Source organism: Chanodichthys erythropterus, chromosome 5 (assembly GCF_024489055.1).
Source record: "Chanodichthys erythropterus isolate Z2021 chromosome 5, ASM2448905v1, whole genome shotgun sequence".
In the NCBI taxonomy this organism is placed as follows: Eukaryota; Metazoa; Chordata; class Actinopteri; order Cypriniformes; family Xenocyprididae; genus Chanodichthys; species Chanodichthys erythropterus.
The window spans coordinates 11583922-11611175 of record NC_090225.1 but is presented as its reverse complement, the minus strand read 5'-3'; the positions used below and the strand labels follow the sequence as shown (position 1 = coordinate 11611175).

The 27254-nt window shown below is 37.5% G+C and overlaps 1 protein-coding gene across 2 annotated transcripts in view; it reads right to left on the bottom strand.

Moving 5' to 3' along the window:
• Positions 1 to 16158, bottom strand: part of akt3a (v-akt murine thymoma viral oncogene homolog 3a) — a 93956-nt gene extending 77798 nt beyond the window's left edge. Inside the window, exons 1-3 of one of the 2 annotated variants that reach the window (XM_067386073.1) lie at positions 16048 to 16158; positions 15839 to 15955; positions 7530 to 7901 (exon numbers count right to left, since the gene is read on the bottom strand). In XM_067386073.1, coding sequence (XP_067242174.1) covers positions 7530 to 7575 — 46 coding nt within the window. In that variant the 5' untranslated portion in view covers positions 7576 to 7901; positions 15839 to 15955; positions 16048 to 16158. Of the gene's footprint in view, positions 1 to 7529; positions 7902 to 15838 lie in introns of both variants that reach the window. The other variant, XM_067386074.1, reaches the window with a different exon arrangement.
• Positions 16159 to 27254: the final 11096 nt, after the last annotated feature.

Here is a 27254-nt window from a genome sequence, read left to right as displayed (position 1 = left end):
GTTCAGCATTACTGATGGTAACTTGACATGACACATCTTTAAATGCTATATTTCTAATATTTTAAAAGAAAGAATGAGATTTAAGAGCTTCATCAAATGTGAATATATATTTGCTACAGTTCAAAAGTCGTTATGATATTTTCAAATAAATTAATTCTTTTATTTAGCAAGTATGCATTAAATTGATCAAAAGTGAGAGTAAAGACTTTTACATTGTTATAAAAGATTTCTATTTCATATAAATGCTGTTCTATTAAACTTTCCCTTTAACAAAGAATCCTCGGAAAAATCACGATTTCCAAAAAAAAAAAAAAAAAAAAAAAAGATTAAGCAGCACAACTATTTTCAACTTTGATAAGAAATGTTTCTTGAGAATCAAATCAGCATATTAGAATGAATTCTGATGGATCATGTGACACTGAATATTCACAATTTCACTGGACAACCTTGGTTAGAATGAGAGACTTATTTCATTACATTTAAAAAAAAAGAATCTTAAACCCAAACTTTTAAATATAATCTATATAATTTAAATACATTTAAATAAATTTCAGTTTTTCCTCACAAAAAGCTATAAACCTCAGAAGACTTGAGAACCCTGAATACTACTTTTAATGCGTCTAATTTTCTGAGTTTGACGGTCCCTGATCTCCATTCCCTTTCATTGTATGGAAGGAACAGCGTGAACACTCTGCTAAACTTCTCCTTTTTTTGTTCCACAAAGGTAAAAAGTCATACAGGTTCACAATTGTTAAATGATTTTTGGGTGAACCATCTCTTTAAACCTCTAACTTTCATCAAAGAAATCCAAGCACTGAGAGCCTACACCACTTCATCCTTCTCTTTTGTTCTCTATCTGCCTTACCTCAAGGTCTCATTCTCTCTCTCTGGGCTGGGTCTCTGCACGATTCAGAAAGATGACTAACTCTGCAGTCAGTCAGTCAGTTGGAGGCATGCAGTGAGTCAGCCTGTGACCCCCAGCCTGCTGCTATAACACAGCCTGACCCCCAGAGCCATCATCCCCTCTCTGAGCATGTCATCCTGTCCTTGTTCTCAAACACACACACACACTTATACAATAACCAGAAAAACAACCACACACAAAAGCCACTGAGTCGTGACTGAGGGGGCCGCAGTATTTTCTTCATACGTGCTGACGCTAGTCTGAAAGGCAGACTGGCAGGAGAGTGGAAAAGACAGCCGTTAGCATGTGAGAGTGCATGTTAGAGACTGTGCAGGTGCGCCTCCTTTAAAGGAGACGGCAGATCTGTTTGGGTATGTTGAGGCTTTTCCCCTCACCGCTAAGAGGGAAGTGGGAGGACTCAAGACGGATGACTGTGAAAAGCTAATGTGAAATTAAAAAGCATCAAGATGATACAGGAGCTCCTCATGATCATCTACAGCTCTCAGAATCTATTTGGCACTTGTTCGAAAACAAAGCTTGAGGGGGAGACATTTCATCAAAATTACCCTCAAATGTACAACACAAGTAAACAAGCCATTTTAAAGCTGAATTGTTTAGAGTAAAATCACATCCAATCACCAACTTTTTATTGTCAAGGTTGATCTTTTTCATTTTTATCTTTGTACGACATTGTGTTTTGGATTGTTTGGAATTGAATGTACATTTCTTTCTAATTGGTGGACTATAGATTATCTTATCTACTTTTTTTGTCAGAATTGTATGGCTTTTTTATTAAATAGTTGCTCTTTAACTTGTTCTTTCTTAAAGTTGGCATGAAATGAAAAATGTGGCCAACTTTTCTTCCCTATTGTAACATACTGTATATACAAGTACGGAAGAGGATTAGGGCCAGGCAATAATAAAAAAATAAAACCATCTCAAGATTAAAGTTGTTAAATTTCCAGAAAAAAGTCTAAATAAAATGTTGAGAATAAACTCATTAAATTACGTGAAAAAAATCGTAAAATTTCGAGAAAAAAGTTGAAATAAAATGTTAAGAATAAACTCATTAAATTATGAGAAAAAACGCGTAAAATTTCAAGAAAAGTCGAGATAAAATGTTGAGAATAAACTCATTAAATTACGAGAAAAAAGTCGTTAAATTATGAGAACAAATTCGTAATTTAACGATAATGACTTTATTCTCAACATTTTATCTCAACTTTTTCTTGAAATTTAACAACATTAATCTAAACGAAAAATTAACACTCTCCCTTCAACAAGTGTTGCTAAATTTACCTGTTCGTTGATGCATCTTTCTTACTGATAAAGTTGCTGAAAACTCACAATATAAAACATTTAGAAGTGTCATTATTTAATTTTATATGGCCATTTTCCAAACTACTTACAAATTACTGACCCTTTGAATGAAACAGGACATTTTTTCTACCATTCTGTACCTAGTAAGTCAACAATATATAAAATGTCCTTTCTTATGATTGGCTAGTCTCCTCATAAAAGCATAGACTACACAGCCATTCAAAAGGGAGGGTCGAGTAGCTTAATTACTTTTAAAATGATCATGTTTTAATATACACATGGTTGGGCCCTCAACACCATGACGGCAGCTTACCGCTTGTCCTAACCAAGTGTAAAGAGTTAAAGGGTTAGTTCACCCAAAAATGAAAATTCTGTCATTAATTACTCACCCTCATGTCGTTGCAGAAGATAGTTCCGTAAGACCTTCATTCATCTTTAGAATACAAATTAATATATTTTTGATGAAATCTGATGGCTCAGTGAGGCCTCCATTGACAGCAAGATAATTAACACTTTCAAATGCCTGGAAAGGTACTAAAGACAAATTTAAAACAGTTCACGTGACTACAGTGGTTCAACCTTGATGTTATGAAGCGACGAGTAAAACCAAAAAAACAAAATAACTTTGAAGCTTTGAAGCGTTACGAATCTTTTGTTTCGAATCAGTGATTCGGAGTGTGTATCAAACTGCCAAAGTCACGTGATTTCATAAAACGAGACTTTGTTATGTGTGTTTCAAAACGTATTGAAATTTGACTTTCGCAGTTTGATACACGCTCCAAAACACGGATTCGGAAAAAAAAAAGATTCGTAAAGCTTCGAAGCTTCATGTAGCAGTGTTTTGAAATCGCCCATCACTAGATATTGCCGAATAAAGTCATTATTTTGTTTTTGGGCACACAAAAAGTATTCTTGTCTCTTCATAATATTAAGGTTGAACCAGTGGAGTCACGTGAAGTGTTTTAAATATGTCTTTAGTAGCTTTCTGGGCATTTGAAATTGTTAAATTATCTAGCTGTCAATGGAGGCCTCACTGAGCCATCGAATTTCATCAAAAATATATTAATTTGTGTTCTGAAGATGAACGAAGGTGTTGAGCGACATGAGAGTGAGTAATAAATGACAGAATTTTCATTTTTGGGTGAACCCTTTAAGTATCCAGAAAAAAAATTCTGAACATGCTAAAAGAGAAATGATTGAGTGATGAAACACAAGTACAGGCAGAATAAATGTAATGTTTATATGTAATGTAAAGGTTCTCTGTTCATTCATGTTGGCTTGAATGAGGATGCTCCTGTACCAGCTGATCTGTATTGCCACTGCAGTCTGAGATGATCTGGGGTGCACTCAGATGCACTTTACATACTGAGAGAGAGAGAGAGGGGACAGGAAGGAGATAATGAGGAATGGCCGCAGTGGTCATATGAGAGCAGGAGATTGCTGGGTATGAGAAAAGGAGCAGGAAGTGAAGGATATAACAGTCAGCAAGGTCAGAGTTTGGTGTGTGTGTGTGTTTGTCTATGTAATCCATATGCTAGTATGAGAGAGTGAGTGAATGAACGAGCGCATCGCTGGTCATGTGAGCGTGACGGAGAGAGCGAACGAGCTTCATTCATGTGCCTGTATCTTTTCCTCAGAACAGAGTGTTCCAGCGGTCCTGCGGGACAGAGCAGTGCACCATGTGACTCCTCTGCGCTGCTCTTCGGCTATGGAGCCTGACAGCTAACCTCCACAACAAACACACACACACACTGCGCAGACATCCAAAGCATTTTTATCAACAGGTCTGCTTGCAATCAGTGCTAATATACCGCAGACCAGCGATCTGGAATACAAAACGGCATCAAATTAAAGACAAGAAAATAAAACTTCATGCTATTTAGTTCCATGACATTCCAGTATGTTGCGTTTTGCTTGATTTTGCTGAAGTAACCTCCGAACAATCAAACTTTGGCAGGCGCATTAAACAGGCTGTGGTCAGTGATGAGGGGAATGTTTAGACAATGAGCGTTTAGAGGGGGGCGATGTCAGAACCGGAGGGCTTCTGTGTCTTAAGCTGGCCCTTTTCTTTGTGATCCATTCATTAGTGGAGTAAACAGGAAATGATGTCACCCTTTTGGTTATCCTCTCCTCACACACAGCCCTTTTTTTCTAAGAAGTCACAGCTCGGAAGACAAGGGGGTGGGGGGGGGGGTGAAAACTTGTACTGCGACACAGGTGCTATAGAGGGGGAGAGAGAGAAATGATGAGACGGAGAGAGACAGCAGCAAAATGGAAAAGTAAAAGTACAACAGGACACAGACAGAGAGAGGGGGGAAAGACAGTAAAAGCTATAATGGAAACAGAAAGTGGCGGAGACAAAGTGGAAAAAGGAGAGGAAAAGAGGAGGGTGATTGGGGTCATCCTGGTCGCCAGCCAAGACAAACAGAACGAAGCCAGTTTCCCAGCCCAGGGCTACACCGAACTCTCCCATGCACTTCACACACAATCCCAAACGCTAACCTCTACATCCTCAAGCCCAGCCCAGGATGAACACACTGGAGGGAATTTCAAATCTGACTCAATGCGGCTACCACACATGAGTTCACCAACATGACACTCACAATCAATTAAAAAGGGTTCCCACAGTTTTTGACTGATTAATTTTTGACCACTGACCTTTAAATAAACAGTTGGGATGAATTTCCAAATGAATGCAAGATAATAGCCTTTTGAATTACTCAGTGTTTTTAATTTGAACTAAAACAGAAAACTATTAATACACATTTTTGTTAATTATAAAAAAAGATTAAATAAAATAAATATTAGATGAAAAATTTTAACAATGTTAAAGGGGTCATGGATTATTTTAATATGTTCCTTAAGGTTCACTTATAATGTTAATAATAAAAAGTTTTTTGCACAAAAAAACAAATATATGCAAAAAAATTATTACTTTCCACTCTCATTCTGCCCCACTGTCTGAAATGATCAGTTTTTAAGGGGCGGCTCCTTTAAGGCTTGTCAGTGAACGACTACTGTTATGATTGGCTAACATTATTGCATAGGAAACAGCATCAATGCCCACTCGCTATTGCACGTGAATAAGTGTTTTGAAACCATTATCCAAATAAAACTGTCATTTACAGAGCATTTACAAAGCATTACAAAATCATTTAAATAAAGGTTTGTGATGACGTTTCAAGCTATGAAACTTGCAGGATGTTTTAATGGTACAAAGTCCTCTTATATGTCAAAAGATCAAGGAACATTTGATTTGTCATGTCAGGACCCCTTTAACTGAAATTTAGAAATGCTGCCTTGACAATTAACTGAAATAAAGTGAATGTACTAGAATTTCTTAAGCTAAAACTGAAATAAATATAAATTAAAACTAAATAAACTAAAACAACTGAAAATATAAAATTAAATTCAACTAAACTAAACTAATTCAAAATATTAACACACATTATTACTGTGTATAAATAATACTAAATGAACGCTTGAATTTTCCTTTAAAATATTCATAGAAATTAATAGTAATTTAATATTATTTGAAGTATTTTTAAAATAGATATTTAAAACCTTTTCATTCTACATGGACTTTTTCTACAAAAAGTTTCATTCTACAAGGAGCCTCATGGGTACTTAATACATTCTATCTCAGTAACCTCCAGGTTATTAGACACTTTTCGTTCACAAAATAAATGATCCGTGGCTGACTGTAAATAGGGTATAATGGCATTGCTTTGACATGATGCTGTATCCACGCCAGCTGAAGTCATATCAGTCAGTGCAACATAAATACAAAATCATTGAGTGCACTTTAAATACTTTTTATCTTACAAATGTCTCCAATATTATCCTCAATAAAACAGATTAAGGTTATGGTGTTGGTTTTGGGGCAAGTTTTACTCTTACTCTCTCTCTATTATTTAAATATATATATATATATACACACTCACTAAATGTTTATTGCTTTTCCATGACTTTCAAAGGTTTTACTTTAGTTTTCTATAACCATGGGAGCCCTGAATTTAAGTGGTGACCAAAGTAATGAAGTATGTCCATACATTAACACATCTAAATAAGCTCAAGTGTGTCAGACCAATCAGGGGGGTGGGACATCAGGCCTACTGTAGCATAAACATCCAGAGTTAAGGGCATTGGTTAAATCGCTGTACTATTAGGCTCTCCTACTTGACTGCTATACCAGGTGTTGGATCCCCTGAACTTTGCATAAATTTGTGAGTTATTCAAGTGGGACTTTTCGTAGTCAATCTAGTGTTCACCTGATTGTCTAATATATAGTTTTCTATTATGACGTAATCAATGAGTAATGGAATATTTGAAGGCTTAAACACACAATGTGTGTCACGTCTTTCTTTCAAAGTACATCACACAGGCCAGCTGCAGTTTGATTAATGTGTATGCATGCTGGACGAAGCCAAGCTCCAGTCACAGCATCTAGGTCTGACAGTCTGACTTCACAAAAACCAGACAGATTCGATTTCAGACAAAAGCATTTACATGACAATGTAAGATGAAAAGTTATTACTTTAGCCCGACTGAAATAAAACTTTTAAAGTGCATATAAACAAATGACACTCCCATTGCTAATCACTGGTCATTTGCATAAAGTTACTTTTTGCTGATCAATCATATCTGGATACTTAAAATCACCAACCACTTTTATTGGATACACATATAGGGAAGGTACAAGCAGGTAAAAGCGGACCTGAAAGAAAGCAAGACAACCTGGATGAAGCACCCTAGTCACTACATCCCATAAGAACACCAAGAGCGGCTTCCCACATGGATGTCAAATAACTTTGACTTATATTAACTTTGAGTGTTTGTTTGCACTCAACAGACCATACTTACCAAAAAAGGCTACAAGATTACTTGTTTTCCAGACATACTGATCCAATAAAATCATCAAAACATCACCATAATCTAATCAAAACAGAGAACTATACATCAGGATGAGTGCAAACATGTGCAGAAAACCCGTCAAATGTAGCAGCCCGACACATCAGAGCAGTGCAGTGAGAAATGATGGATACCAGTCTGAATGCAGTTGCTCCTCCGCCAGACGCACTCAAACACGCATGCACGTTCCCTAAATGCAACACCAGCACTAAACACAGCTCACGAACACACGCGTAAAGAGGCACACCCACACGCCGGCTTCCACAGACACAGACTAAAGCCACGCCGTGGCCCGCCCATGACGGAGGGAGCCGTCCCTGGAGGCACACGCGTACGCAAGGGTTTTCTCGACCCGGCTAGTTGACCGAGACACAGACAGAGACAAGCTACTTACCTCTCTTCTGGACCCAGCCTTCCTTAACGATGGTGACATCGCTCATGTTGCCTCAATCACACTGTACTCGCCGCTCCTACACACCAGCTCCTGAAGGAGTGAGGAGGGGGGGGGAAGGAGGAGAGGAGAGGACAGGAGAGGAGAGGGGAGGGGGGGGTCAGCTCTCCCAGCCTCAGCGTCTCTCTCCCTCCCTCACTGCTGCGCTCTGTCTCTCTCTTTACGTCGTTCTCACTGGCTGCCTCTCTCGCTTCGCTCTCAAAGGCGTTGTGTAGCGGTTTTCCCCTCCTTCCGTTGCTTTTCTCTCTTGTGCTCTCCGTGATGCTGTCTCCCTCTCTCTCTCTAGATCTTCCCACTCCTCGATAGTGACTCAGCCTGGAAGAAACATAAAAAAAAGGAGTGTGTGGATTTTTCACTCTTCTCTTTCTCTTAACTTCCCCCTTCGTTCTTACACAATCTGACAGACAGTCATTGTAAAAGCAGACGTACAAGCCCCCTGTCGCCTCTCTGATTTCCCTGTCTGTCTGTTTTTCTCTCTCATTCTCACTCTCAACATGCACAACTGTTTAACACTTACCAGCAACACAGTCACTTGCAACAGACAAGTCTGATGAGGATGACTGTTAGAATAAATAAGCAAACATGAAGTCCCATGGTAAATGCAGTGGCATCAAAAGCATGAAGCACTATTCACTATTAATCATTCATCAGATACAGGGCTCAACACTAAGGATTTTTTTAACTGGTTCGGTCGGGCCAGTGGTTCAGATTTTTACTTGCCCTGCCAAAATTTTCACTGGCCCCACCACTAAAAAATAAATAAATAAACATAGGTATTGTTTTCATTGTTTTTGTTCTCGCCTAACATCTCCTTCATGAAATAAAGATAACAATGCCAGGTTGAAACAATATAGGATGATCAAACAATGATAAAAATTTCATTTTTGGGTGAACCATCCTTTTAAATTTTCCGGCTTTCTGTGTTTTCACTGTTAATGATAGGGGGCGCTATTACACAACTTCTGAAAGAGTAAAGAAAAAGAAACAGAAACAAGTGATAAAAGCATTTCTTATGCATGTTGTAGTCTTTAAAAAAAACAAAAACAAAAAAAACAAGATTTTCTCAGCTTTTTCTTAACGAAAGCAACATTTTGAACAAACTAGGCTACACGATTTATCACAATTAAATCGCACACGATCTGGCCAAGGCTCTGATTATTTAATGCGCAGTTTGTCAGAGCTGTACAGTTCTGTGATCAGTAGTAAATGCTTCTCCATCTGAAAGCCAGAGGGGGCTCTTGTACAGAAACTCAAAATATGCCCTGCAGCAGAAGAAGATAACAGGCATCATATTACTGTAGCAGAAGATTTAAACGCTTTGATTGATTAAACATGACTAATTAACACACGACTGCCTTATTCTGTGCTCAACTGTTATGTAGTGAGTTTGGAGTAAAAACATGTTATTATATGTTGTCTTTTGTTGGACAAGTTGTTAATAAATGCTTCTCACGTCTAGAAAGATGTTTGACGCGTGTTGCTTTTTCAAATGTACAGTATAAGCGATTATACGGTCGCAGTGCTTTCAGATGGATTAGCATTTAGAGCCATACTTCACTCACAAGCTGCGCATATTTAAACAAAATAAAAAATGTAAAAAAATAAATCGCACTAAGAATTGCGTTTAAGCGATAATCTTAAAAGTTCAATGTTATTTTTCGTATTCGTGCAGCCCTAAAACTTACCCACATTCAAGTGTTGTTAAAAAAGAATTTACAACAAATTTTTAAATTTTAAAATAAATTATAAAAAAAAGATCAAAATGGCGGTGGCTAGCAACTTTTAAAAAAAACACAAAAAAAAAAACGCTGGCAGGGAAAGGGTTGAGAAGTTGCTAATGAGTTACACCTGAAATTTTTATAAGATCTGATATCAGACTGGAAAAACTTAGATGATAGCTTAATGATTTTTAGAATGAGGAAAAAGACTTAAAAAGAATACAAGACTGATAAATATGGCAGAATGCCAACACCTACAAGACATCTATAATGTAGATTCATTTTCTGTTTAAAACAGAAGGAACAAATAATTACAATTGAATACCACAAATAGGTCCTAAAATGTCCTAAAGCAGTCTCGAACACAACAAATATCTGTTCTAGCACAGTTTCATGCACAGCGACGGTTTTACAAAAATACAATAAATCACAATATGTCCCCCTGACAGAGAAGTAAAGCAATAAAATAAGTAAATACAGTGCATGAAATATGGGATTTCCGAGGAGATATTTCCTTACCTTTAAAATGCTAACGTACATTAGTTAATTAAAATGTTTTGCTTTTGCAGAAGCAGTCATACGTGTCAAATCCAAGCATTCAAATGTGTGCGAGTAGAAAAAAGGGAAGTCAACCTGTTAGGAGAACAAACAGAGTAAACCTCTAACAGCTAAACAGATCAGCTCAGAGTGAGTCAAAGAGCAAAAGAGTAAAACCATGAGCCTTTAACTGAACTCAATCAGAGACTGGGACAACAACACTCTTGACAACCATCCTCTAATGAAGAGAACAGAAAGTAAGAAATCCCTGAAACGGTTTGTCACTGCTGAGTATGAAGCGTGACAAACAGAAATCTGAATGCACAATTGTGATGAAGTGTTGTGTCCTCTATAACAGAAAGACAAATGACTGAAAGGCTCTTATTTTCCCTTCGGATATAATTAACCAATCATGTTTGTCCCAGACTTCTGGTCATAATGACAGAGGACGTCACAGCTGCTGGATACACTGCAGCCCCTAAAGATATGGAGACCACGGTTGTGTCCTTAATGTCACAGGACCAACAAAAAACAATGCTCTGCGGGGCTAACTTATAATATAAATACTTCACTGCAAAACAAATGTGGGTCAGACAAGGAATATTTAGCACTTTCAATCATTTGGTAAAGGCAAATGAATGGCCTATTGAGGCCAGAGTATTCGCAGTACCAACTGGTAATTCCTGGTTGTTTGCATTTAGCTGCAACCTTAATCTGCTGTTAATATGGTAAGGAGAGTACATGGGTGAATCAAGGTCCAAAGAGATATCAGTGAAAACCTGGACATAAGTCACAACCCCGGAAGACACCACTTGCCACAACATTACGTCTTCGAAAGTAAAAAATCCCATTCATTTTCTCTTTAGAGAAATAGATTTTTTAACGTTAAATTTATAAACCTTTCAGTACCTTGAGCCCTGAGAAGGTTAAGCAATGATATACTATTGCAAAAGCCCTGAGTCAGTGTCATTACAACTTCATTTTTAAAAACCGTGTTTAATAACAGACAACATTTAGTTCATGGCATCCAGCAGTTTGTTGAGTCTTTTTCTAATGCAACTATTTTCCAGTCTGACTAGTTTTCCTACAAGACACTCAAGAGTGAGTACCACACCATAAAAAAAAAAAATCAGACAGTGACTTCAGAAAATACTCTGCTTTAAAGGTGCAATATGTAAAATGTTCTGTCCACTAGAGGTCGCTAGAGGCCTATTCAAAACAAAGGTGTAGCTTGATGACGCCAAGTTTGAGCGCGGAATCTTGGGACATATGGTCTTCACCTCACAGCCGGTGGAAAATAATCAGGATAGGACTCGGGCAGAAATTATGTTCATGGATGCGATTATTAATGTTACTGTAGTATGAAGCAGAGCAGGACCGAGTGTTGTGGGAGCTGAACGAGGCCGCTGGAGCGATTGCGCAACACACACCACGAGCAGCGGAACTTTTATTATGATACAGTCGCGGCGCCGCTTCCGCTTTTCCGGTTATGGGTATGAGGTAACGCAGCTCTGTTTATCATATTAGATACATTTAAGTGTGTTGAAAATGATGTTATGACGTTACTCTGTGCCTTCCGGAAGAGGTTTGTTCTCGCGTGTCAAGCAGGTTCGTTTGAGCTTCCGTTTATGTTCGCCGATCAATGTTTATATGTGAATAAAGGCCTAAATTAAAACTGTTCATTATATAAAGGGATCGAGTCTCTTCAAAATATTCATATAGATTAGTTTCACAATATCTTTATGAACTTTTTGAAGCGTCAAAGTGTCAGTTGCGTAGCTGTCTATGGAGGGACAGAAAGCTCTCAGATTTCATCGACCTTCATTTGTGCTCCGAAGATGAATGAAAGTCTTCTCATCAGGAATCCCTTCTAACCCCTTCCCATGAAGCACTAATGTAACTGAGACTGTCTAACTTAAACTACTTATGTATTTGTATTACATTTTTGCATTTTAATAGTTTGTAATGTATAATATAATAAAGTAATAATAAGTAATAATATAATACATATTTACAATATGAAGGTAGGGCTGGGCGATATATAGAATGCTTTTGTCACGCGCATTTCGTCAGTAAAGCCGGTTCCCTTATTACCGCTAACTCGCCATCACCTGCTTTCAAATGAAGCGGCATTTTAATAGACAGAGCCGTAGTTCACTGATAAGCCACGCAATATCGCGTTCAATATCGACGGCGATTCATATCGATATTGAACGCGATATTGCGTGGCTTATCATCTAATTCTGAAATCGATATGGGGGAAATTATTGGCAAAAATACTTCAAGAACAAGTGCTGCTCTTATTATGGAGTAGAAAGTATCTATTTAATTGGGCCACAGGAAATGTATGTTTTTCAGCCTCCAATGGAGTGATAAATATTTCTGGCAAAACAAATCAAATATAAAAGATTTTAAGAGATATATAAAAGGTCTGATATAAAATGCACTGCAGTGATGCTCATTTAACCTAAAATTCAACAACAAAATACAGCTGGGAAATCCAGAACCATCCACAAAATTAATCTACATTTTGCACCAAGTTAAAATGTCCAGTTATATCACAAAAACACAAGACACAAAACTTGAGGAACGTTGTCATTTTCAATGGGGATGTTGGGCCATTCTACTCTACCAAACAATCCTCAACATCCTCTAGATTCTGGCAGCAGCACAGACTCTCTGTTCCTTTTGCTCCCTTTGAGTGACAAGAGACACAATTCCACTGCGTCACTGTCGCAGCCAAGCATCTGTAAGCCTATCGCCGCAGCAATATCTGGGGATGTCCCGAAGCTGCCACACCAAATACAATTTTTCCATACAAATGAGGGGAGCACCCTTGAGATAATCATTTAATTCCTGAGCAGGTCTGAGAAGGAGGGGCTCTCCTGGTGTGCCCAGACAAACACAGACACGCAGCATCAATCATTCTCAGTGTGCCACAGAGCAACATCTAAATACCCGCCACAGGCCTTCAATGCAGAATGTACCTTTATTTACACTGAACTATTCTCAATTGTATTTTCACAATAACCATCGGTTTAATTAACAAAATGGAAAAGGCAAATAATAATCTCACATTTTCATCATGGTAGAATTATCCTAAATTGTTAGAAAAAGAAGAATGTGATTGCTTATGGTAACAGACGGATTCCTGAGGTGAAAAATTAAGGCTGTATACATCACAGCACATATACTACCATTCAAAATTTGGGGTCAGTAAGACTTTTTTTTAAAGATTTACACATTAATTTAGCAAGGATGCATTAAATTGATCAAAAGTGACAGTAAAGACATTGAAAATGTTACAAATATTTTTATTTCAAATAAAAGCTGTTCTTTTGAACTTTTACTTTCATCAAAGAATCATGAAAAAATGCACTTTTTAAGCATCACAACTGTTTACAACACTGATAATAATAAGAAATTAAAAATAGAATGATTTCTGATGGATCATGTGACACTGAAGACTGGACTAATGTCATCAAAAGAATAAATTATATCAAAATAGAAAAATTATTTTAAATTGTATTCATATTTCACATTACTACCATTTTACTGTATGTTTTTAACAAATAAATGCCACCTTGGTGAGCAAAACTTCTTTGAAAAACATTTTAATCTTACAAGCGACAAACTGCATTTCATGATATTATGAATAGGTGCAACAAAACTCCAGGCGCTGCGTCTTTAAATTATTCGGGTGAAAAGATGGATATCTACTAGCAATAAAAACTGACATCATCCAAAGTTTCTAACGTCCCCTGAAAGAGTTTACAACTGATGATATTTTATCTTCAAGTAATCAGAGAAGAATCGCTAAAGGTGAAATCCAGCCCTTTCCAAGCTACGCTTTCAATTTCAGTAATCGGTGCTAATGTTACCCTGAAGCAAAGGAAATCCATGAGCTCCCATCACAAAAAGTGTCATTCAAAATAAGTTGTTTACAAGCCCTTCTAATATTATTTTTCATTCATCTTCTTTTGGCTGCAAGTAAAGAGCAAATTCATAATGTGGCTTTGGTTTGCATCACTTTAACATGCAAAGATTGTAATGCACCACAAGTATTATTGCACACATGTAAAGTCATGTGCTGTATATATTATATTATACATTCAAAACAAGACAAATATCCAAATCTTAACATGTATTTAAAACTAGCAACATCAGGTAATATGGGACATGCCACCACCCCATTGACGGGAATATTAACATTGATGTGGACGGTATATCACCGCTCTTAAGGATTCACAAGACAAACCACATTTGTTTTAAGTAACTGAGAGCTTCAGCATCTCCAGGAGGATTTCTCTGTATGTAATATGAAAGCGTAGCATGTTGCCGCGAGAGAGACATGAATAATGAAAGATTTCTCTGCAGTCGCACACCAATGCTGCAGCCGCAAACACTGTAACAGAAACTGAGAAGACGCTGTGGTCTATCTAAAACCTAAGAAGAGGAAACGAGAAATTTGTGAATGAATACTGGCGGATGTTGATGTCTGAGGACTCTGAGGACCTTTGCTAATCTGCTGCAGCCATTATTCAAGAGTGCTCTTACTCGTTCTCTCCACAGAGCTGGAGAGCACTTAATGTGAGGTCAATTTAATAATGTCTTTTGCTCTTGTTTTATATAATCTACTTGAAGACTTCCTTAAAAATAATTCTTCCATTAATAAGGCTCGCAGGACGTTCAAAGACTCAGTCAACGTACATTTATAAATTAAAACGTTATGCCACACAACAAGCAACGATTTTGGGTTCTTCAGATGAACTTCTGTTCGGAATTAAATTATAAAGCAAAAAGTGATACGGTTAAAGTGAAGAAATATGAATAGGTACTTAAAAATTCAGTTTTGACTTCAACATTTGAACCTGTCAGATATGTAACATGTTGTTGAATACACCCTCGAATGTGTAACACAACACTTCTAAAACCTGAGAAATGTGTCATACAAAAGTGAAGATTAAAAAACAGCCAGCAGATGTGCAATATGCAGATGTGCAATTTAAACAACACACACAGCACTCTTTCAACTCATTTTCAACTCAATTTGAGTGAAGTGCTAATCTAAAACAGCTCTTTTCAGGGTGTCTGAAGAATCCAGAAGTGTTGCCGCCGAGCTTTTCTTTGTAAACCAGTAATTTCATCTCAGCTTGCAATGACTGAGATTTCATCTGTTCCACAAATTTCCTGAAAGTTTCAGATCTAAATTACATAGATGGTGCATATGCACCCAAATAATAGGATCAATTGATACTGTTGATGTGACAAAAAACTAAAACCACAAAGCTAACAGAGACAGACTGGTTAGGTACAAAACCAGCAATAAAAGACAGGTTATCTCAGTGAGTAAATTAGCAGTATGGTGCAGTGCAAGACTTGCTTAAATGTGTTTAGAATAATCCGTAATGTTAAGCAGCAGCACAATCCCACATGCAGATGGTCCTTCACAGACATGCTAGAGTCTGAGGGAGGTGTCAATGTAATGTAAACAAGAGGGCGTGACATCTACAAACATCAACATTAAAGCCAATGCGGGAAATTGGATTTCCACTTGGTGGAAGATCGTGTAATACCCACGACCTCAGCTACAACCTTCTGGCCAATTGTCAGTGTCTTGATCTGTCAGTTGCGAATCTGTTACCTCAAAAGCAATGAATAAGCTGGCTGAAGAGAATACACAGCGCGCCAATCGTGACTTAACGTATAGTCTTTCAAACAGAGATACTGTTACGCCTTTTCAGTAACTAAAATTAATATGCCAATGGAAAGTGGGGATGTCTCGGGAGATAAAAGTGGCAATTATGCGAAAAACACGCTAGGCCATAAGCAGAGCTCATTCCCCTGCCTCACAGCCTCCACACCGCAGCATCAACTGTTTATATGCGCTCAATGATCGCTGGATGTAATGAACCGAAGCTGCGTCACAGGCAGCCACGCGCTCCGTCAAATATGACATTTAACATTCGCATTACAGTCATAGCGGGTTTTTTTTACCTGGCGCTGGCGTCGGTAGGGAGACCAATGGGCTTCCCTCCCCTCCCTGAGAATGTGCGCGTCCTCCTTAAAGGCTCGAATGGAGCATGGATGGACGGGATAATCGGAGAAGCACGCCTACAGAGAGAGCACAGACTCAAGTGGTCACTACTAGAGTGTTGTCTCGAAAGGAGGGGTTGTATGATGGACAGGCTGCGGTAGTTCTTTACCCCAGGAACCGCGCTCAGACACACCACAACGACGACATAGGCAGGTTACCCTCTCTCACCCCGTGTCTCCTGTTACAGTCCGAGCCAGGTTCAGTTGGTTCGTCTCCCGCCTGCTCTCACTGCTCCAGAGACGCTCCTGCGTGTGCTGAGCGGCGCGAGGAAATCTCGCGAGAGCCGCTGTGTTTACAAGACATGCGCCTCTTCTGTAGCGCTCTGCATGGAGGGGAATTCTTTTGGAATTTACAAGATTCCCACAGGCAGGGAAACCTAGAAATATCAGGAATTTGTCTGGGGATATGAATGTAATCAATGAGATCATAACATAACGGGCATTTCTATTTACATTTCTAGTTATGATCAAATATGTAAAATAGCATATTTAATGTGCTAGATACTGAACTTGTGTAGAGACAACGAAGCTATTGTTAACTAAATTAAAACTAATACAAATTTCAAAGAAATCTGAAAAGAATAAAAAATAAAATCATAAATATTGCCTTGGCAGCTAATTGAAATAAAATAAGTTTATTACAAGTAAAACAGATAGCTTAAAAATAGCTTTAAACAGCTAAATATTAAATAAAACTAATTACAATACATTTATTAAAACAAACTAATGTTAAAATAAAAACTGAAACTAATGTTAAAATAAAAACTGAAATGCAAAATATTAATAAATGATATAATTGTATATATAAATAATACTAAAATAATACTGATTCGAATATCCTTAATCTGAAAATTATGTGCATGTAAACGTGAATGATTTATTGTGGAATCAGTATGAATCAAAATGATATATCTAAGTATATAATGCTAACATTTTAAAGGTGCTTAGTAAGGCTACATAATCCCAATATTAAAATAATAATAATAAAATTAAAAAGCAGATCCTGCTGGCTATGAATTGTATTGACAGACCAGATAATCCTTGTATGTTTTTGTATGTTATTGTAGTTTTGTTGTGTGTAAAGAACAGGAGGGGACATAAATCTGGAAAATTATAATAGTTATTTCAAAAAATATTCAAGAACTATAAACTGTCTTTTATTATTGTGCTGAAATATGTAGAGCTAAAGTCTGATTACATACAGTTGCATGTGTCTGGACCTCTCAACATATGTCCCTTTTCCACAAAACACTTCCCACTGCGGCCTTGGCGAAACCGCGCCAAACATTTGAGTGGTCAGAGTTGGAACTGCAACACATAAACTCTAAAGATTGAAAGAATTTGTTGCAATGAAGACAAGTTTCTAATGAATTAACTAATTAATTATTTTTCTCCTTATGTCTGTAAAAGAATGCTTAGTAAAATTAAAGTGACAATTCATGATAAACCTAAATTACAATACAAAACAGGGTGCCATATGTGTTGTGTCTCACATCTCTGCACTTTTCAAAGTGTGGCATGTAAACCACAGCTGCTGTGGTCCTCAGTGTTTGGCCAGGTATCACCTGGGCATCACTGAAATGGACTATTTCTTGATCCCACTGGACAAAGTGCACAGCGTTTCTGTATAAAGCTGTTTTGTGAGTCGTCGGCCCTGGGCTGTGGCCTCACTTCAGCCCCCTGCCCACGCTGACTGTTCCAGATGGCGGAGGGAGGTACAGCAGAGGTAAGGCCACAGTCCTGTGCTGTGACACAGGTGGGGAATGGCCTGTTTAAACCCACAGGAAAGCAGGCCTGCATGGCAGACACCCCCTCCCTGTCCTTCCATCAGCTGTCCATGCTTACAGAGGGAGACCATACTTTCCACATTGCACTTGGGACACTGCATACACATGGGTATGCTTGAAAAATATGTTACACCAAGAAAGGTGAGAAACTTGTGAAGTTTCTGATATTTAATGTTAATAAACATTTTGTCAGCATGCCTGAAAATGCTCAAATAAGCATTCCTTTACTCTTATTGTCATATTTAATTCTTGAGTGAGTTAAGTTTGAGCAGTTATCAATTGAATTATTCACATTCTGACAGACAATAGATAGATAGATAGATAGATAGATAGATAGATAGATAGATAGATAGATAGATAGATAGATAGATAGATAGATAGATAGATAGATAGATAGATAGATAGATAGATAGATAGATAGATAGATAGATAGATAGATAGATAGATAGATAGATAGATAGAGATCCATTTGTAGGTCAACACTTTAATGTAGGTGTATCCTGCTTTTCTTGCCATCCATCAATCTGGGACCACATTAGCCACTTGAATGCTGTTAGGTGAACCAGAATGGACATTTTTGGCCGTATGTTTCCCCATCTGAAACAGATAAAGCTGTCCTGCACACCTTTGACTGTGGCTACAGCTGCTCTGCCTGATCTCATGTGTCATCTCTGCCTACAGCTGCCTCTCACTCCATCCAGGGCCACATACGAGGGGCTCCAGCGACCACTGACGTGGACACACATGAAAGCGGCTATGGACAAATCTCCTGAGTTTCTCTGTCGTCCTAAAACCTTCTCAGGGTTCAGCTGGCAAACTGCCCTCTTGTCCATTGGGAAGGGTCAGTGTGAGGTGGGGACTGAGAGGGTATGGGAAGGGGGAGCGATTAGGTAAGGTAAAAGTGCTGTCGGAGGTCTTAAACCTCAAGGCGGGGGGGAGGGGATGTACGTCTGTGCTGCCCGTCTGGAGTGGGGGGGAATGCGAACGTGTATCTGTGCATGTGAGAAAAGAGGATTTAATATGAAATCCCCATATTACCTTCCCCTGGTCAGGTGGAGCCATATAGAACATATGTGTTTATATATGTGGCAAAACATTTATTATGTTCTCAGCTGTCATTCTTGTAAAACAGAAAGAATGAATATTGGTCAGCATAGTCTTAATCCTTAAATTGTTGCTCTATCCTGGAGAATCTTCGAGAGTCTGTGGATAAGAACAATGATTTCTGATGAAAAACTGAAAAGAAGGACCCTGTGAATCTCAGGATCAATTGGTCATGTGACTTGGAACCTCTGGGATAAACTCTGCATCTTTAAAAGAAACTGGCAGTAGAGGAAAACTGACCTTGAGGTCAATGCTCCTAACCTTGGCATGCTTCAGTTTTTTAATGGGGTACAACCCACAAAACTTGAAATTAAAACAATATATAATGTAGCTTCAGGTAGCATTTAATGATGCATTAACAATTTTGCTTAAGCTCCCAAGGTGGACAAGAGCAAGCCAAGTATTTGTATTCAGTGATGTTCCTACTTTACCTGCTGTATTAAGGAATTATATGTATAATTTCATGTGTCCATTAAGTGATTCAATCATAATGGTCATAAACGATCCTAAATTAAGTGATACAATGTATTCCTCATGGTTCTGGAAGCACTGGAATGCAAGTTTGTATATCTTTTAAATAATGTTTGTTGTATGTAATGTGTGTTTGTATGTTATTCTTTTCTTTTCTTTGTTTGATATGGACCTAATGGTCTGGAATAAAGAATGAAATGAAATGATATAGAATAGAAACATTATGACTGAGTCCTATCGTGTGAGAAAATAGCAATAAATTAATCTTAAATAGTGGACTGAATATTGTAAAGCGTATATATTGAATGTGATATATAATCATATTTATTGTAACTGTATAATTGATGCACACTGAGCAGATTTCAAATGTGGCCTATATAAAATCATATGTAATATAGTAAATAAAATAGAATCTGATTCTATAGTCCTCACAGTTTGGTTCCAATAAAGGCAAGTGGAAGATCTAGGTGTAGCAGTCAGTCTTTATTAGACAAATAAAAAAATACAAACTGGCACTGTAGGCACAGAAGAAAACCGCATGAGAACTAACATAACCAACCTTAAACATTGAAGACACCAGAGAAAGAAATAAACTGAACAGAGGGTTTAAACAGACCAAATGATGGAGCTAAACAAGACACAGGTGAGCACAATAGGTTGTTATGGAAACAAATGAGCACACAGAAAAAGCAACCAAAGCACAAAGGGGCTGCATTCGAAAACTTAAAAATGCTGCCTTCAGATGACACATTCCAAGGTAGAAAGAGCAAATCCAATGTTAGCTTCACTTCTTATGTCCTGAGATACCTTCATCTGATAAATTTTGAAGCCAGCATAGATGTATCCTCTGCTGCCTTTGATATCCCACAATGCTATGCGTTCCATTCAGTGACAGTTGAGCTAGAAAAAGAAAGATGGCATCTGAAAGTGTGTAAATTTCCCACTTCTGCTGTCATTTCTAGTGAGAAATTACTTCTGTATTAATTAAATATTTGTTTATTTCTCATCAAAGCTTGCTCTGTTTTGCTGTAGATCATTTAACTGTTACGCCGCCTCAGAAGTCTGTCCAAAATCGTTTTGTGAGGTACCTCTGCTGCCTGCAGAGTCATTGCCTATAAGGCAGCGAGGCAACAAGTTTTTGGATACAGCCAGGAACTAATGCTGCCTTCACTTGCTATTGGAAATTTCCTACTTCCCACTTCTGAAGTTGTGAATACGACCTTGACTTATTCAAGTGCTTTATTGTCAGAAAGAAAATTAATCATGGAGGACACAAGGTTTATTCTTGCATATTTACTGGGAAAATTGTATTAAAGCCAAAATGATATTTAGCGTCCCATTCATTAACAATCATATAAACATTCACCAGACTATCAAGATAGTCAGCTTGCTGACAATTCTGGAATTTTTGTCAAATGCAGGCTATTTTCGCAGTGTATAAAACATACAAAATACTTTAAATGATTATTCATATATATAAATGTGCACTACTTTAAAGAGAAGACAATGCGATGTAGCTGTTGTGGAAAAAAATAATAAAGGATACCAGTCACAACAGCGAACATTCTCCCCTCCGTCATGTTTTAAGTTTATGGCACACCCAACTCTGGAACTTATCAAATCCTCGAGCTTCCCAGTGGTAAATATGACTTGAGAGGGCATTCATGTCCAATTTTTAACTAGGAAATTCATATTTATGATCATTCTGATACCACATGAAGGCAGCATAACATTGGCAAAACTAGAAAACACAGATGACACCTGACAATATTATTTCCATTAATAACTGAAAACAAATTTTGAGCTACCAAATATCAACAAATAAAATTAAAACCTTTCTAAAATATATATCTTTTTTATATTCAGAAAATGTATTAATTAACTTTTTTTACCTTCATAAATAGTTTTCTAAGTCCTTACGATGGTTAATTGACTTGTAGTGGTGTGTTTGAGGCGTGCACTAACCCCCTCTGGCACGTCTACGCCAGAAAACAGCACTTGCAAGTTGAGCTGCGCCGACCCGACACATTCTCGCCATATGTACACATTCAAGCGAGAGTGACAAAATGCTTTCCGGTAATTCAAAAACAATGTATATATTATGACTTTATAAGACAATTTCGAAAATTACCCACCTCCATTGAGATTTCTTGTCCTGTATTTGCAAAACTAGTGAGCGTTGTAGTCGTTGTAGTCCAGACAGTAGACTGGTAGACTGTGTGATTCACCGAAGGAACCTGTAGGGGGAGCTTCGCAAATCTTACTGAGTTCCGCTTTAATTATGTGCAGGCAAAAGAGTTATTATAATGCCACGTTTCAGTCTGCTATTAATTATAATATGTGCTTATGGGGCAAACTGCATTTAAATTTGTTCAGAAAGTGTAAGTGATTTATTTGAAAAGTCAGGGTTAGAGTTAGAACTCAGGTTATCACAATTAAAATGACAATGAAAAAATGCTTAATTTTCCAATATGTTTGTGTTAAGTCAGGCCTGTTCTCTAATTTAGTGTTGAAAATGTGTAACAAAAATAACTGTTTAGGCCCAAGAGCTATCTGCGTGTCAAATTCAAATCTTTCTTCTGCCAACAGCACCTTGTTCACCATGTTCAGTTCATCTGAAATTGCCCAGAACTAAATACTATTTTTCAAAAAACAACTTTTTTTTTTTATTTACTCTAAATGACCAATAAGATACAGTCTTTTTCATGCTTTTTGATGATACCTTACTTTTTGTGTTGTTTCTTACAAGTATATTTTTAAATTACTTGCAGTGATTGGCTATTCCCAATTTGAGCTGACTGCAGTTGGTCTATAAGTAAACTAATGCTTATGACCTGTGTTGTTTGGCAGGATGGAGAGCCCATGGTGTGAGTGTGAACATGAATATTCATTTAAAACATAGGTCAAACTGAGAAACTAGTACTAGTTCAGTTCACTCCTTGTTTTTTTTTTTATGTGAGCCACCTGTGTATGAAAGAGACTGTCTGTCCATATCAACTGAGCTGGAAGGACTCAATAATTTTCTAACAGAGCTTTAACTCTGTATATTTTGTTAATCAGTGGCTCTTCTGAAGACTCTCTGCTGTGCTCTGTGTTGGATGCGGTGGCCTCTGGCAGGTCCTCTGGATGAGGAAGGCAGTCTCTCACTGCCCCCAGCCAGTGCAGCTGTTACTTGGGTGTGACATCTGGGCTTGATAGATAGTCATGATGCCAGCGGTGCCCCAAACACCCCTAGGTGCCACACACTACATCCATGCCACACCCTCTGCACATCCTACTTTTCCAGATGCATGCTGGGGTACCATAGTGTGCCATCCAACCTCACCGCCTCACAGCCAAGGCTCTCAGACTGGCAGCCAAGCCATATGTCAAGGTCATATCTGAATGAGAACTATATTGCACCTCCTCTGAGATCTCTGTGTAGTTCTAAAACTCAGAAGAGAATTTGCATTGTTAAGCCATGGGAATTTTCTTTTTAAAACATTGTTCTTTGATTTACAAAATACTATTTCAGTCTTCAAAATTCAAAACTTAAAAAATTCACATTTAGTTCACATTTTGCTACTTGACTTCTCTTTGTAATTTTCCATTAAAAGGATAGTTCACCCAAGTTCACACATTATGTGCACTTGCAGTCGAGACCATAGGGTGTCGTATTTAACGTTTTAGGTTTTAGAATAGTTTGAGTCTTAGTTAGATGTTATAACAAATCTTTAAATAGTGATATTATTTTTATTTCTCTTGCATAGACTGTGTGTCATATTAAATTTGTTTCAGTCCCTGTGCTAGTTTTTCCCCAGGATGAGCACAACTGGGAACAGCTGGACTCAGCTAAGTTTAGCGATGATATTGGTTTTTATGTTCCCTGAGGGCCCAACACGCCTTCACAGGGGACAAGGGGCTGAAAAAATACACATCTGGAAGTGCAGACTGTATTTGCATAACAACAACTGGATGAACTAGCTTCCCTTTTTTTCTTTTCTGCACGTCTTGAAGAATGTTTGTTTTGGCTCATCGTTAAGGTATACAAGGATAATCGCGTGGAACCTCCCAGGATGCAGAGAATCTTCTCTGCATCGAAGATTCTTCTTCAGCTGAATCTTGGTGAGTTACCAAGTGCATTTTTACACAGGAAGTTAATCACAGTTTTTTATGCTTTGACACAGTATAATGAAATATTTAAATATTTTTTAACATTGTGATTGTGGCAAATGTTCCATAACTCAGCCAACTGTAATGCAATGCATTTGTCACAGAGAAAAAATGAGCAAATTAGCATCAGTTTCTTTAAAATCTTTTTTTTTTTTTTTTTTTTTTTTTTTTTAATGACAGCTGCATAACAAGTCGCCAGTGCATCAGCTGTAGAACATTTGAAATGTTAATAATGTTACATGAAAGTGTCTTTAGTATCCAGATTTTCAGTCAAACGTGCATCTACAGAGTATATCATTAAAGGGTGTGTGTATTTGCTCATTGAACTCATATGTGTGCAGTGTGAATATATGTTTTCATATTGTTTAGCCATGATTAAGAGAATACTGGAACTCAGACTATAAAGAAATATGTATCACTTACCACAATTGCCCTACACTTATGTAACTCTTAAACTAGGTTATAGTTTTCATAATATATTCATATAATATTTTAGACATTTTAGAAACTTCTGTGACAGCTGCTCTTTAAAAAACATAAACATTAACATTTTTCAAATCCGTTAAAGGATTGTTACGCTGCAATAATTAGGTCGGCCGGAACCGAGAACATTTCCTATAACACTAGATATACCTGTACATCAGAATAAGAATGGCATCTACGCTAATATCTGTCTCTCTGCTTATCCTGAGGTTTGCCGGGTGCTGGATCCAGGCCGTATCCAGATCAGATGGAGAACCTGCGTCTGGACCTGACTACAACGTAGCCCAGGAGACAATGGGCCTAAAGATCCAATTCTGGCTGCATCTATAATTCAGATTTTTAATCCCCGTATCCGCTTACATATATTTATATATAATCGATTTTTAATCTCTATAATAAAAATGTACAATTCAGATTTTGATCTCCATATACATTTACATATATATATCTTCCAAGGGGTTTTTTCCCTCCTAGGACTTTTTTCCCAGTGCTAGCACGCTGGGTTTTTCTCCTAGGGGTTTTTTTCCACCCCTGGAAGTCAGCCGACATTGGCTTAATGTAGCACCATCTTGTATATGTTACATATTACCACGCTTGTTTGTACAGTTTTAACCACTTCCCTTTTTTTTCTGTGCTTCTAATATGTAAAGCTGCTTTGAAACAATTACCAATTGTAAAAGCGCTATATAAATAAATTTGACTTGACTTGACTTAAAACAAGATGAGTGCCTAAAACCAAGGAATGATCAAAGTCAAATCAGATCAAATTTTTAACACCTCAAAAACGCAGTCTAGCACAAAATAAATAAATGATTTTGGCAGTTTTTCTCTGTGAGTATTCTTATAGATGTTATTTACACCAAAAATGATACAGAATTATCTGTATAGTTTCAAAATATGATGTATGGTGTAATCCAGGGGTATCAAACTCAGCTTCAACCTTAATTAAACAAGCCTAATCTATCTAATCAAGTGTTTCAGGCTTATTTGAAAATATAGTGTGTTGGAGCAGGGATGGAATTAAACTCTGTAGGACTGTGGCCCTCCAAACTAAGTTTGACACCCCTGACATAACCTATATGAACCAAAATGAATTATAGAAATGAGATTTTATGTTTAAAACAATATGTTAATGTAACAAGTTTAACAATATTTTTCCTTGGCAGGTTTATGAGAGAAATAACAATGTCTGATTATGGAACAAATCGTTTTTTTTTTTGTTGGATCTTTTCAGTTAATCATTTCATTCAGTTCACAATTCCAGTATGAATGATTTGGTTATGATCTGGATCTAAAGTTCAGCTCAGTTGGCTAGCTATAACCAGCACAATACCTACATGCATATAAATATTTGTATTCAAGTAAAAAATAGACATCCATGTCAACTGATTTGTGGCCTGTTTTACTGTTTCTATAAAGAGGCTATCTTTTCAAAAAGCGTTCCCATAATCTGCCAAATGTCTTGAAAGACACATCTGCAAGCCCCTCCTTAGACAGCCTCACCACTGCATCTCCACACATCTCACTCTCTCTGATGGATGGTTTGTTGTAGTGTAAGCTGAAAAAAACCCAGCCACTTGCAATTCATCAGGCCTGGAATAATGAGCGGAGAGCTACATTGATTTAGCCCGGGGCTTACAGCTCGAACATCTGGCCTGGTTGGCAGTCATAGTCAAGGCCAGTATTGGAAAGCTTTCTTTGGAGGGTCCAGATGCAGAGAGAGGAGGATCGGTACAAATGCTACAGATGGAAACGCTGGAACAGATGATGTGGTGGGCAGCTCCCGCCACTGTTGGCACAGGTAGCTTGTCTCCAACAGCTGGCACAGGTTAGGCATTCCTGGGAATTGGTGCCACAAGGCAAATGTTCGCACTGGCAGAGGTTGTGGTTGTGGTACATACACACACTGTTCATACAGGTATCATCAATCAGGCGGACTGTGGGACTGAATGATAATATGAAAATTGTTCATCTTTGCTTCTGTTGATGGGACTTATTTCATCTGCAAATCTATTTATAGTAAACCAATTAACAGTGTATATGTATTATCACTTTTTGTATTTCAAAGAAGCATACGGTAACACTTTAGTATAGGGAACACATATTCACTATTAATTACGACTTTTCCCCTCAATTAATTACTACTTTACTGCTCATTAAAGGGTTAGTTCACCCAAAAATGAAAATTCTTCGTTAATCTTTGGAACACAAATTAAGATATTTTAGTTGAAATCCAATGGCTTCGTGAGGCCTCCATAGGGAGCAATGACATTTCCTCTCTCAAGATCCATAAAGGTACTAAAAACAAATTTAAATCAGTTCATGTGAGTACAGTGGCTCAATATTAATAATATAAAGTGATCAGAATATTTTTGGTGTGCCAAAAAAAACAAAATAACGACTTATTTAGTGATGGCCGATTTCAAAACACTGCTTCAGGAAGCATCGGAGCATAAATGAATCAGTGTATCACTAAATAAGTCGTTATTTTGTTTTTTTTTTGGTACACCAAAAATATTGAGCCACTGTACTCACATGAACCGATTTAATGTTTTTAGTAGCTTTATGGTACTTGAGAGAGGAAATGTCATTGCTCCCTATGAAGGCCTCACGGAGCCATCGGATTTCAACTAAAATATCTTAATTTGTGTTCTGAAGATTAATGAAGGTCTTACGGGTGTGGAACGGCATGAGGGTAAGTAATAAATGACAGAATTTTCATTTTTGGGTGAACTAACCCTTTAATAGTTAGTAAGTTAGTTGTTAAGTTTAGGTATTGGGTAGGATTAAGAAAGTAGAATACGGTCATGTAGAATAAGGCATTAATATGTGCTTAATAAGTACTAATAAATAGCCAATATTCTAGTAATATGCATGCTAATAAGCAACTAGTTAAAAGACCCTAAAATAAAGTGTTACCAAGAATACTTATTTACAATAATTCAATAAACAAGAATTTGATGTGACTTGCTTTACAAAAACAATACTGTCCATTTTTCGCTCCGGCAATGAAAATAGTTCCAAACAAAGCCACAGCAAAATAAACCGCTGCATGTCTCTGAGCAATACAAAACTAGTTACGTTTCTGAATGAATCAAAGTTTTTCAACAAATGGGTGAATAAATGATTCAGTGATGGAATAAATGCAGTCACTTGTTTCAAAATGAATGTTTTTGAACAAATTGGTTGAGTGAATGATTCAGTGATTCCCTCATGAAAACAGTGGGCTCCCTACGTCATTAACCTGTATATCATGATGAATTGTAAGAACCCTGGCTCTCATTGGGACACTGAAGACTCCATTTCTGGTGACATGGCAA